General features: G+C 38.7%; 1 protein-coding gene across 1 annotated transcript in view; it reads left to right on the forward strand.

The window, feature by feature from the left end:
• LOC134542291 (uncharacterized) overlaps positions 1-14,332 on the forward strand; it is a 48,864-nt gene that overhangs the window by 24,886 nt on the left and 9,646 nt on the right. The window contains exons 9-11 of the mRNA XM_063386440.1: positions 6,384-6,582; positions 11,495-11,596; positions 12,114-12,359. Of these exons, the coding sequence (XP_063242510.1) occupies positions 6,384-6,582; positions 11,495-11,596; positions 12,114-12,359 (547 nt within the window). The remainder of the gene's footprint in view (positions 1-6,383; positions 6,583-11,494; positions 11,597-12,113; positions 12,360-14,332) is intronic.

Raw genomic sequence — 14,332 nt, forward strand, 5'->3', positions numbered from 1 at the left:
TTTTGAGAGTCTTAAACACAGTTCTGTCCATGGGTTGAAGCACATGAGTTGTGTGTGGGAGCAGACAAAGAAGTTCAATGTCATTTTGTTCACAAAACTCCAAGCATTCGAGGGAGCAGTGAGAAGAATGTCTATCCAGTACGAGAAGACATTTTCCGGGAACCCTAAAAACATTAAAATATTTTAACCAAAAGAGAAATATTTCCTCGTTTATGTACCCAGACTCCGACATTTTAACTACCGTTCCTGATGGCATGTGCTCGTTATACTCTTGCTTCCGCTCTCACGCTTAAACAGCACTCCAAGACAGCTTTGGATGCTAAATTAAGCTGCTCACTTGTCCACTTTAAATATGCACGAGTCCTTTTGTAAGTGCGAACCATCTGAAAAAAAGTGAGATAAAATTACATAATATGGTGTGCAACAAAACTTTTTCATATAAATGTAATGTAATATAATAAATATTAGCAAAAACCATCTTTACATTTAATAAATATATCCTTGGTATCACAACAATCACTTTTGTGTTGACCCAAATAGCCCCATTGTTGACCCAAATAGCCCCAGAAAAACTACTCAAATAGCCCCAATTACTTTAAATCACAAAATTAGCAATATATTCAATTCATTAAAAATAATTCTTGCTGTGAATATACTAAGAAACTCACAAATGCTTCTTCTTTCGTTTGACATATAACACTTACGATAAAGTTTCATGTTACACTTGGATATCACTATTTCCCCGGGTATTAAAGTTAGAGTTTAATATTTCAAGACAGTGAGGTGATTACCTTGCGCCGTTCGCCGCCCGTCCGTACACAAAATATCACATAACATCCGCACACAACATGTCCGTCTGCTCAGCACAACCTTCTTCTCGCTTCTGAAGTCCAGTCCGTGCCGATGATGCGCGGAGTTATTGCGCAGTAGCCGAAAGTCTTATTTCGACTCAAATAGCCCCACGACCCAAATAGCCCCACCCTACCCTACTGTGAAGTTTCAAGTCTGTAAAATATATATACTTGAAAAAAAGGGCAATGAAATAACAAATTAAACACAGAGAGAGGAAAATAAACAATAGTTTAGGTTTGCGATTTAAAGTGATAAAAAGTATTTAAATACTAATTGAACTCTTATGAGGGTACTAATTGCTTCGTTGTTAATATCACATGGGTGTTTTTTACTTGTATGGGAAAATTAAGAATGATAAGGCATCTAGTGCGTGGCCAAAATGTTAATAGGCAATAGGAAATAAACTTCTAGCGCCTGCGGCATTGTCAACACACACTTCGTACGTGTACTGCATGTTGTATCTAACCCCCTCCAACGCATTTTATTCTAAATTGGACTTTTAGTAAGGATCCCTAATGTTATTGATAATATTATATAGGCTATAGCCTTCCTCGATAAATGTACTAACCAACCCTGAAATAATTTTTCAAATCGGACCAGTGGTTCCTGAGATTAGCTCGTTCAAACAAACAAACAAACAAACAAACTCTTCAGCTTTATAATATTAGTATAGATTATGACTATTCAAGCTTGCAAAATGTATTACGGGATAGTTTCACTACCATAAAGGTTTAATTTGGCACACTAATACGCTTAGTAATTTCCCCAATTTTCTCATAATAAAATATATAGGTGTGCACGTTGCTACACGTGGGTTCACCATCTTGAAGACTTTGGCTGGGGCTAGAGAAGTTTCTGAATGCCTGCGCATTGGACTTCCAACCTGTCATATTTACGTTGTGTAATGCGGGCTTTTTTCATTGCATTTCTGCATACTTAAATTCTACCCTCAATGTCAATGTGCCTAAAGAAGTATAACATTGACCACGCAGGCGATGATGATTCCGGTCTATGGGAAAATATTACAGGTTCAGCGTTGAGGCTATTACCTGCAACGCGTTCGGTACTCCTGTTGTTCGGTTAGCCTTGAGATATCATTCGTGCATTCTGGGTACTTAACTACCAACAAAATTAAACAATTTAGAAAAACAAAGTACTGAATTGCTAGTGAAAATAGCCAGCCATACGTCATTCCTTTACTTGTAATATACAGATTAATTGGTCAGTCTGATAGCTGCTGTTTGATTTCATATCAAAAGATTTTACAAATATATATATATATATATATATATATATATATATATATATATATATATATATCGTTACATTTTGATGAAAACCTAGATATAATATGAGGAAAATTAATATTTTTTTGCAGGTTCCTTTCTCGCAGCAGGTATTTCAGATTATAGTAATAAAGTGTTTAAAATGCATGTAATATTAATACATAGTGATGTAGTTATCGCAAGAAAGGAATGATTATTTTGTACTCTTTTCCAACTCACTTCCTGTTTGTTTGCGTTTGCCAGGTCTTTGCGGAAGCAGTTTTCGCGCGTTGCCCAAATTCACGCAGACCGCAACAGAAGGAGTTCATGGCCCAAACCTAACGACCGCAAGTTTCCTGTTGACTCCGATTTCGATAGAGTATATCCTGCCCGATGCGGCAGCGTATCCTGGAAGTTTGTGGTGGTTGACATTCCGCCGCGATTGCTCTGTATCACCATTAACAAAAATATCATTATCTAACTGAACGTTATCTTTAAGGTGGCCGCCTGGTCGGGCGCACGATATCTGGAAGCGCGGGGTCGCTAAGGGCGACGCTGGCCCGCGCATCACACGTCTCTTCGCCTCTACGCGCCGGGCACTAAAACTGGCGTGCAGTCTTCGTCAGTAACGTGTCTCTATGAAACGTATAGCAGTGACCCTAACATTTTATGATGGGATATTAAAGACAAAGACAAGTCCTTATACCACTTACAATACTGTGTGGTGAATTTTTCATTCCAAAAAATGTCCTTGAAAATACCTGATTTTGCCTTTTTAAATGTTCAAAAAAAGACACATTTTAGATGAAACAATGGAACGAAAATTGTATAGACCAGTGAAATGGCTATTAAATTCTATTAGTAATCAGAAGCTGTAAATAAACCTTCAGTGGATTGTAAATTGCGTCTTAACACCCGGAGCTCTGCGTGCCTTTGGGCGACACATCCAGTCCGCCACCTCAACAGTAATGTTCACCGAGACTTGATAAATTGGCTTTAATTTTTGGCTAAATAGTTAATCTACACAAATGTGTACACAATCAAGTCGATGTTATGTGCTGTTTGGCTGCTGCTGGGTCTCACTTCTTTCCAGGTTGTCAAGTAATCCGGCGAGATGATTTACAGCTGTCTGTCGGTGGTTCCAGCATATTGGCCAAGAAATTATTTTTAATGATAAAAGAAAGATATTGTATCTTTGTACAACACATGTGTATGGTTATTTTGACTCGTATGAAATACGTTTTTCGAGAAAATAAAGAGTATTTCTTACGAATATTGCCCCATAATTTTATATTTAAATCCATACCTCATTCAAGCAGGAATTTTTTTTAAAATCATATAAAAGAGAATTAATTGAATATTCAATCATTGTACTTATTTAGTTTTATTGTGATTATTGTGTGAATTTAATACTGGACATTAAATTACCATTAAATACTAATCTTAAACATATTAAACATGGTTTTAAATATAAGAACATAAACGTATTATTAAAAATGTATTTCAGATGGGAAAACATTTTTTTAATCCCGCGCCATCCAGCAGCATTCGTTACATACGTTTCATAAGTTAACTTCGTTACTTGCTCACTTCCACTAACCTGTGGTTCTGATATTACTCTACCGGCTGTACAAAATAAGGTTTCACTTCAATAAAGTGCGTAATTGTTCAGAACGCAAGTCCTGTCCGGTGGCAATGCTGACGGGGAAGGAATGGCATCGCGCGGAAGCAGTCCTAGAGATAGTCGCGCTGTCGGACATCCGGCAACACCGCACGACCGCAGTGACGTCGCCCACGTGCAGCGAAATTAACCCCTGTCGCCAGTTGACTCTCGCGGTACACACCAAGGATAGCAAGTCTCGGAGATGAAGCGACGTCGTATTCCTTGATGGCTAGTCCAAACTGTTTGGGTTGGGAGAGGGGAGGGGATTTCCATTTCAGCTTAGAATAGATTAGCGTGCGAGGAACAGGTAAAACTATCCTTTGTATCGTCACGCAGCTGTCTCGCAGCTTTGGTTTTCCTCAATTTCGCGGCACCGGACATTACCTACCTACTTACACTTGTCTCTTACGCAGTCTTCCTCATTTTCGACACCAAGCTCTTAGGTACATGTGTAAGATTTAAACTCGGCTGTTTGTGTGTAATTATGGCACAGCATTCAAATGTTTCAAATGTGCATATCGTTAGTCGTCTTTCGTGGCTAGTAAATTAAGCTCACAAAACGTCCTTGAAATTTATTGTAATAAAAATAAAAATAAAAAGTACGTGTTCATAGTAAGATTAGCAAGGTCGCTTAGCTTATTTACCACGGATTATTATAAATTTAGATACAATTGGTGGGGGAGTGTTTTTGAGGGGAGGGGGAACAATCTTTGGTATAATTAATTCCTTTATATATTATATTTTAGTTTTTATACTCTAATTTTAAGTTTGGACACGTTAAAGCATCACAACAATTCTGATAGGCTGAGACATGTAATTATTAACTCTTCAAAGTAGCTAAAATGCGTAGGATTTTCCCATCGATGTGTTTTGCCAATATTATTTATTTTCTTCCAGAAAGCAAATAAATAACAATCTGGTTTCCATAGAAGCTGAAATTGCTTTAAATATTTTTTTTTTTTTTTCATTTTGATAATATTTTAAAATAGGGATATGGTTCATTGTGTATACCGTAAATGGCAACTGATTGAAACGATTTGACTCTACGGAGATAAGCTTAAATGTGTATTCAATAGCAAAGTAAATTTAAATCATATATGCATCTGCTTCGTGTTGATTTGACTACAGTGCCCTCGACACTAACTTCACGAACTTGGTCCATTTAAAAACAATCTCGTGTAAACCTGCAAAGGAATGTGACGTTATCCACCAATGAGAACTCTGAAAAGCATGAATTATGTGTAGGCAAGTGGAGTCTTGCCTGTAGTTTAGACGAGACGTGAAAAAAAAATTGTGCCTCTAGAATTAGATTGTTGGGATGAAGATGGATAGCGATTATTTCTCTTTGTTAGGCTTATAAATATATTATTTTATTCCATAATTAGGTTGATTTTTTGTTTGAAAACATATAGCTTCCATGTATATTTTCATGTCTCTTGTAATTTTTACTTTTCCAATGATATAGAGATGAAATAATTAATTTTAGCTTGTGTATCGCAAATAAGGAATCATTCTGGCTCAATCAGAAGTTACGTAGTTTTAAACATTTATAACATTTCTACTTGACAAGCTGATAAAATGTAATTATGGTTCGTAGTGAATCGTAAATTTTTAAATCTGTGACGGTGAAGCCGGCTCGGAGCATAACGCCGCACAGCAACAATAAAAACCACTGTTGGGTATGGCGCCGCGGAATAACAACTTGCATCGACGCAACATCTAACACGTGCTAGAGCAGAGGACTAGCCTAACAGCCGCACTCATGTCAGCTTTGGGAAATGGTAATTGGTGTTGAATGAATGATAAATATATTCGATACCTATAATGTTTGGACGCCAATTATTCAGTCCAGCCGATTTACTCAGCAGCGCAAATTTCGTTGGCTCGATTGGGATTTATAAACCATCGGTTATAAAATAAACTTTCAACCTTATATCAACTCAACAAAAATATCAAAAATTTTACATTTAACAGATTTAATATTTTTTCAGTTAATTTTTATCACTCTTTTTTTTAAATTTAACACGCATGCAATTAATTTAGTTTTATTATCAGCGTTAATATTATTTTTCTTCGTAACTACAGATGAAAGTAAAACAAAAATGATTTTGCAGGTAAATATTCTCTATGACATTACGTGTAGTTACTTTGAATATTAAAGATATAGTTACACTAGTTCAATGAACTATGACTCACGAGGAAAAGAAAGTATCGCTCGGAAGTAGAGGTGCATGACGCCAAACGCATCCCCCCCCCCCTCCAAAGTTTATTTTAATCATAACCACACGCACGCAACTTTTTTTTTTTCTATTTTCCGGCAGAGCGAACACGTCAGCCTTGAGGTAGCGTTGACGCGCGCTCGGTTTCGTGGCCTTCTCCAATTGTTTCTGTCGTTGGGCGTGGCGGGCGGGGGGAGGGGGATTGCCCCGGCCCGAAGGAGTGGCAAGGAGAGGGGAGGAAGTAGTGGACCGCTCGCCGCGACGACGGGAAAAAAAGGCGCCGTCTCGAAAGGGGATGCCCGCTCTTTCCTGGAGCCACGCGTCGCGAGGAAGTGTGCGAAAGGGTTTGTGGTGGTGGGGGGGGGGGGGGGGGGGGGCAAGTAGGTATAAGACGGCGCGCCGGCCCAGGAGCCACTGTCACGTGTCACAGCAGCAGCGGACAGTCGCCCCAGCAAGAGAGATGACGACGACGACGACGATGATGCTCCGAGCGCTCGTGCTGACCGTCGCGGCGGCAGCCGTCGACTCCCGGTCGCTGTCCGCCTCGGACCGCGGTCTCGGCCAGATCGTCTTCGCCAGCGTGGTGAGCGCGAGAACCAACGCCAACATTATTTTTAGTTTCGCTAAGGCTTGAACGGGCAGTATCCTGACTTGTTTATTATTTTTTGTTAATACATTCATCACGTAACTTATGTTGGCTGCCAGGGTTTACGTTTCCACCACAGCGTGTATGTATTCTGAGCGTGAAACAGTGTGTTGCAGAAACTGAGTCTGAATCAGCTGCAGGTTCATCACGACAAAATAAGTTGCAAACATATTTACGACTTTTGGTCCGAGGCACTTCCCTAGACTGGTACACGTCTTTGAAGTTGGGGCTGAACAACACTTTTATTAGGGAAAATTTTTAAGTCTGGTATATGTTAATTTGAACGAAGTTTGCAACCACCGCGAATTTCGTCGCTGTAGAAAAATCATTTGAATCGATAATTGAGGGTAAAACCTTTATTTTCCACATATCTTTTGTGGGTTAATACCACACCTAATTATTTCAACAAAATGCATTTGCGGCAGCGACATGATTCGCGGTCGTTGTAGAAATTCGTTCAATTAAACATATATCAGGCGCTATATTTAAAAAATTCTCTATTGTTTATACAATAAAAATGATGTTCATCCCCAAATTCAAAGACGTATACCAGCCAGGAAAGCACTTTGAAGCTAAATTATATGGTTGTTCTCAGCTTATTTTGTCGTGATGTACCTGCAGCCTGAGTTTGTCGGTCGAATTCAGACTCATGCTGTATAGTTTTCTCTCTGCAGATTTTTATTTAATATCATATAATAGCGTTAAAAATTTCACGCACAAATATTAAAAATCATTATCAATTGAGTGACATTTTACAGCCCCGAAATTACGTTCAAAATATAACTGACGAGAAATTTTTTGACCAAGCCAAAACAGAAAAAAAGCTGTAATAATAGATTTATAAAAGATCCTCATATAGTAGTAATAAAAAGAAAACCAAACAGCTAACATGGCGCGTGAGACCGGTTCTTAAGAGGATTAGATCCCGCCATCTTGGATTCTTAAGGAGGGATTAGTTCCGGTTTTTTCCTTCATATATTTGCTATAGTTCTAATTTCGAAATATTTATCCCAATTTTTGGCATGTCAAGGCACAAATTCTCTCTCCCAGACCCTCTATGCCGTGTTGCAACCACATGTTTACCAACGGGCTCTAGTCTGTAAGCGCCGCGATGTAATAACTTACTGTTTCTTGCGGGCGACCACAACTGTCATGATAACCACAAATGTTCACAAATGTTGACTTCAACAAGTAGCCAAAACTAAGTCTTATGCCATGCCAAACCAAAAAAAATTTAGCACGGAAGCTTTATTGCAAGCGGTATCAAAATATTTGAAATGGCAAGATGACGAGGCATAATCCCCCTTAAGAAAGTTAATGTGCCCAACTGCTTAAGAACTTGCAAAACTTGAATAGAGAACCCAACTATTTTTTAAAACTGCCAAACGTTTCTAATAAAATTTAATTTAAGGAATTTCACATGTACATATTGGACTTATTTTTTTTCTAGTGTCGTATTAATTATCATAATTTTTAGACAATTAAATTCCTATGTTGAAAATTTAACTATTCTCAGAGACGTTAGCGTGCCATAAAATGATATCTTTTGACCCTACTACAAGCCAAAGTTTTATAGTTAACGTTCAATAAGATGTTAAGTCAAAGGTATTAGCTACTGGTTCAGATTCACAGCTAATTGGAGAGGGTGTTTGCAACGCAACTAACACCGTTACTTGCAAGCGTTAACCGGTAATTTTTCTGGACTGGTTTTTAACTAAATTTTTTTCCCTTTTCTCTCGTGCACTACAGAGGCAAACCAACGTGTTTCATACAGGAGACTGGAGTCTAGACTCTCTAATCTATTTCGAACTAGGAAATGGCCACCGAAATGCGCGATCCGACGACGCTACATCACTGGTTCAACGGTCAATCTGATAACTTACTTCCCTTGGTCCCGATGTTTGGCTTGCGTTCAGGGAATACTTCGGACATCTTTGACTAAGAGCAAACTGCAGCAAGAATACCGAGCCCGGAGGGTAATTATATGTAAATAAACTTAGTCACTATGTAGAGTAGGAACTTAATTTTTATTTGCGCGTCTAAAACTTCTGCCTCCCAAACGTACCTTTGCGCTCAGGTATAGAACGTATCACGAAAGTGGTCAGGTTTCCACAGAACCTCTCACTTCCAGGTTCTCAGCTTTCAGCATGCGGTGACCCAGTTTTCTTTTGCTTTTTTTTTCAGTTTCGCTACGCTAAATCGAACCTTGGAATAATAAATAAACCATTTCAAGCCGCTTTAGATTACTTATACCGTAGATAAAAAGAATTTTATTTTACTCTTAGTCCATTTTATAAACATTCATATTGTTTTCAATTATAATATGAGAAATATAATTATTATAAATGTTTTTTATCGCCTGATGCGCATGAGTGTTAATCTGCAGCATTTCCTAGGGAGGTCACGTTTATCATTCCCATTTCACAGTCACGATTTTGCAAGCGCAAGCGGACCCCCCCCCCCCCCCCCCCCCCATCCACCATCGATATATACGATCACACGTGATGCACATGCTTATTCTTGTCAAATCTAATAAGAAAGTATTGCATTGTGACTGTTACCGGCGTGCTAGCTGCAAGAAATCTCATTCAGTGGTCGGAATATTCGGTGAAATATTCGTGAGTTTGGTATGTGCTGTGTGAAAACCACAAGGACAGGATATTAAACGACTTTGATAAGTTTTCTTCAATCTTCCATCGGGCGTGTATAAAAAAAATTAAAATGTAACAAAGCCCTGGAATAAGTTGCACGTGATAATGAAAATATTCCATAGTTTTTTTTTTTCATGCAGATTTTGTACACGTTTTCGCTGTTTACTGCAGCTACACGTTTCCAGCCACTCGGTCTAGTGGCTGGCATGTTTGGCAGGTGAGCCACCGGGTGTTTGTGATGTTCCTTTCCCCTTCGTCCCGCGGAAGGCACTGGCAGTACCGTTGAAGTATCACCCTGTCCCGGCAAGCACAGGTACTTCACGACTGTCACGTGTCGTTGCCTGTGCTCGCGACAACCAGTAATGTCAGCATCATCGTTGTATACTTGTATACATAATTTTTGGTTGACATGATACAATCTACTGACTTGCAATTTGCGACCCGTTTATCGTTTTTAAAAGCATGACAAAACCCGCTTCCCGTTTGCAAATTTTGCAATCTTGTAGAGCAATTTGGAAGTTAAAAAAAAAACATACATTTAATATAACGTAACATATGGATGTTTGTAATTATCACTTGGCGACTTTTTACTCTCACTATATTTCACTCAGTGAGTATCTGTCGAAAATATTGAAGACAGAACATCAAAGAAGGTACAGAAATAGCCCTTAAATAATAGTAATTACAAGAAAAGTAAAACTGTCAACACGGTGTGTGGGACAGAGCCTAAATGCGTCCGCAGTCGTCATCTTAAGATATTTTTTTCCTGCGACGATTGCGTGAGTAGTCCAGCTGGAAAGTCATGTGAAAACAGTAATTAAGAGTCAATTTTCACAGTGCTACGCAAGATAACTGTGTGTACTTATAAGAAGGGTACTTTAGGTGATAATTTATTCTGGATGTATGCACCTACGTCAGTATTATCCACACTACTTTAATACCGAGAAAAAAACTTTTCTGTAATTTTACATTTACAAAAGATTCCTTTGGAAACAAGTTGCAAAGAAATCATTTGTAATACTCATTATTATCCTACACGGCATAAACAGATTAAAAATTGCCTATTCCTATATTTTATAAAATTATTTCTCTGACAGAAATTTTACTTCCGAAATTGTAGCGTTTATTTCTGAAATAAAGCAGTAATTAAAAAAAATGTAGCTATATCAATCTTTGGCTGTTTTATTAGCTTAGATAAAATTTCTATAATATTTAAGTACTTGTAAATTTATGTACTTTTTTAATGCGTTTTAATTTTTATTTATTATTTATAATCTTAAAAAAACATTCGAATAGTTAAGGTATGTATTTGTAATGTTAATTTTTTTTTACATTATGAAATTTTTCCTTTTGGTTATTGGGATAGTATAATTAAAACAAAGTACGTAGCAAAAAAAAAAAAAAAAAAAAGAGGCTAGTTCCAACTCACGCAAAAGCTTGCTTTTGGGAGACTTAAATTCCTAAAAACTTTATGTGATTACTTAAATGATGTAAACAATATAATAAACTTAGTATGATGACAGTGAATGACAGTGAAATCATCCTTTAATTTTCGAGTAAATCCTGCTACTTCCCGGCCAGTGTTGTTGGTTAAGTTGAAAGTGAAATAGTTATAGCAGCCAGGCGGAGCTCGAGCGCCTACCAGACACAATTTTTTTTATCATTTTTTGGAAGTAATTTTATGTTCACCTATATATAGGAGCATGCATATTTCGCGAAAAGATTCTGAGACTAGCTGAAAGTTAAAATACTGCAGCATCATCCGAGTTTCGTGATTGGTTGAGTTTTTTTTTCAGGTGCGTGTCCACTGTTATGAAACCAATCACTGAAATTCAGAGCAGGAAGCAATCGCGTCCTGCGTGGCTCGGTCAAACAAGGCAACGACCTCTCTCGCAGACCGCTGCCAATCACAAGGAAGAAACCGTTTGTGCGGGAATACATTGTCGCAGTCTAATAGGCGTTCAAAATTTTTTTCTCACGAAAAATGCATGCACCTACCTATATATTAAAATACATGCGTTAAAAAATTTCTTTTTATCAATGGTTGCATGTCCGGTGTCCGAGACCACAGACATGCTCTCAAAGACATGACTTGCAGCCGCAGCCTCGGCTCCCCCCGAGAAGAGCTCGTGGAGCCGTCATTGCGCGCAACGACACGCGGGCTCGCAGGGTCGCTGACTGCTCTGGTCTGCCCGCAGGTGTTCCGGCACGGAGACCGCGCGCCCGAGGTGCCCTACCCCAACGACCCCTACAAGGACGACGTCAAGTACTGGCCGCGCGGCTTCGGCCAGCTGACCCCGGTGAGGCCGCGCTCTCTCTCTCTCTCTCTCTCTCTCTCTGTGCATGTGTGTGCGGATGAATATTTGAATTAATGTAAGGATGAATGTGCGAACGAATTAATTGTTGAATGAATGTAAGTATGAATGTGTGTGTGAATGAATATTTTAATGAATGTAAGAATGAATGTGGGTATGGATGAATATTTGAATTAATGTAAAGATGAAAGTGCAAAGGAATGAATTTTTGAATGAATGTAAGTATGAATGTGTGTGTGGATGAATGTAAGTATGAATGTGTGTGTGAATGAATATTTGAATGAAAGAAAGAATGAATGTGGGTATGGATTAATATTTAATGAATGTAAGGATGAATTTTCCCATCAATGAATTTTTGAATTAATGTAAGTAAGAAAGTGTGTGTGAATGAATGTAAGTATGAATGTGTGAATTAATGTAAGTATGAATGTGTGAATGAATGTAAGGATGGATGTGTGTACGGACGTGTGGCTAAAGGCGTGAATGTGCACGATGCCGGCAGATCGGCGAGGAGCAGCACCTGCGGCTCGGCACCTTCCTGCGGCGCCGCTACGCGCACATGCTGCCGCTCGCCTACAACACCAACGACACGTACGTGCGCAGCACCGACGTGGACCGCACGCTGGTGAGCGCGCGCTGCAACCTGGCGGGGCTGTACCCGGACGTGCCCAAGATCCCGCGCGGCGGCGCGTCCGCCGTCAACTTCCAGGCCATCCCCATCCACACGGAGATGCAGCCGCACGACTGGGTGAGCTTGCACTGTGCGCTATACCAGACAGAACCAGAGGTGCCGAAACAACGGGGTGAATACGATCAGAGGCGGATCCAGGATTTTGGTTTGGGAGGCGCTTGACCCAGCTGAGGCTAGGGTTTATCAAGGCAAACACTAAAACAATAGTGGACCCACATGCTTTTGGAAGGGGGCTTGAGCACCTTAGCTCCCCCCCCCCCCTTTCTGGATCCGCTACTGAATACGATCATAGGTATGAACTGGATCCAAAGTTGGTGGCATTTAATTTTGAAACATAATACATCAGAAAAGAAGCGGTGGTTTGGTTTTGAACTAGCCAAGCGCGCGCGCGCGCACACACACACATGTCAAACGCTTTCCGTTATCTCCACAGATAACAGTCTTGCTCACTCCAACCATAGCTTGCTCACTGAACGCTCTCTTCAAGTTAATTGCAGGAGCTTTTCCAATCGATTTAGTAACTTCAAGTTCCACTGTTAAAAAAAAAGTAGAAGTTTTATCAGTTGATATAAAAAGAAATCGAGAGGAGGCGATTGTTAATATCTTCCCAAAACAAAAAGGAAAGGTTACGGATGGATTGGCTCTTGCTTGATCACTGTAGCTCGCAGTTTCTTTCGGGCCATGGCAACTAATAGCCATCATTTTATTTTAATACTTATAATCAAGTACAATTCTTTTTTTATATTTCAAAATAATATTACTCACTTTTGATCTTATTCACACCTCTGAACCTATTCACCGTGTTTTAAGGTACCATAATTGAATAACAAGGAATAGTTTATTTGAAAAAAATTTAGTTATTTATCATTGCTTAAAACACTTTCTTTACAACCACATAAAAGCGTGAAATTAAAAATAAATGAAATCTGCGAGCAAAATGTTTTCCTCTTTTTGATTCAAATACCTCGTGAAAGTGACAGTTTCATACATTTCAATATGCTTAAATGTACTATTTACTGTGGAACCAATTTAAGCCTTGTTGCCAAATTTTTACTTTATTGGTAACGTAAATATTTTGACTACGTCCGGTGGTATGAACTTAAGGCGTTGAAATGTAACAGCCAGCTTCAAATTGCGAATGTAAATTCAAAATGAGTTTTTTTTTAACGTGCATGTATGTGAGCACATAACTACACATATTGACGAAGGCTATGTGGTGTTAACAGCTAGTAGATACCACACACACGACAAACATGTTTATACGTTGTTATGACCACCGAGTGATTCAAAGTGAACCAAAAACTTTAGTACACTCGATATTTGCCAATGACAGTCTGGTTCATTTTACGTTTATTTGTGAAAATATGACGAGTAAAAGATATTAAAAAGTAAAAAAAAAAAAAATGTCAGTCATTGTCAAAGTTACTGTCGTTTGTATTTACGTATTATGGGATTCATTGCTTACGTTTACCATCTTCCCAGTCGAGATACTAGAATACTCTATTTTCTTTTAATATTAGCCAGTGTTGGAAAACGATAAATAGTACATTCTTTTGAACAAAATACTCATTTGAAAAGGCGATAGTTCAAAACTGTATTCGCATATTCCTTTTAGCATCTATCTCATGTTTGTCATGAAGCGTGGTGTATCTGCGATCAAACATTTGACTTTACATCCCGAGAACCTCGGTTCGAACACCGACCCGGTAATACTGAAAGCGCAAACGAGACAAAAAACAAAACAAAAAATATGTGGTCCACGAAATTTGCCTTCAAGAAACATCTGGAAACATTCTGAAATACTAAAGACCAGCAAGATTCACGTTATCATTGGGAGACAATCTAAAATTACATACCTATTGCATATTTCAACTAAAAATAATTTTCATTGGATCATGGGTTTTTGACGTGCCTTGAAATACAGGAAAATCAATAAAAATAAATCCACATGACCCAACCATATATGCAATCCAGACAGAAGAATTATCCCATCATAAAGCAACTCATTAACCATCCTGAAATGAATAATG

Source organism: Bacillus rossius (assembly GCF_032445375.1).
Source record: "Bacillus rossius redtenbacheri isolate Brsri chromosome 4 unlocalized genomic scaffold, Brsri_v3 Brsri_v3_scf4_2, whole genome shotgun sequence".
Lineage (NCBI taxonomy): Eukaryota > Metazoa > Arthropoda > Insecta > Phasmatodea > Bacillidae > Bacillus > Bacillus rossius.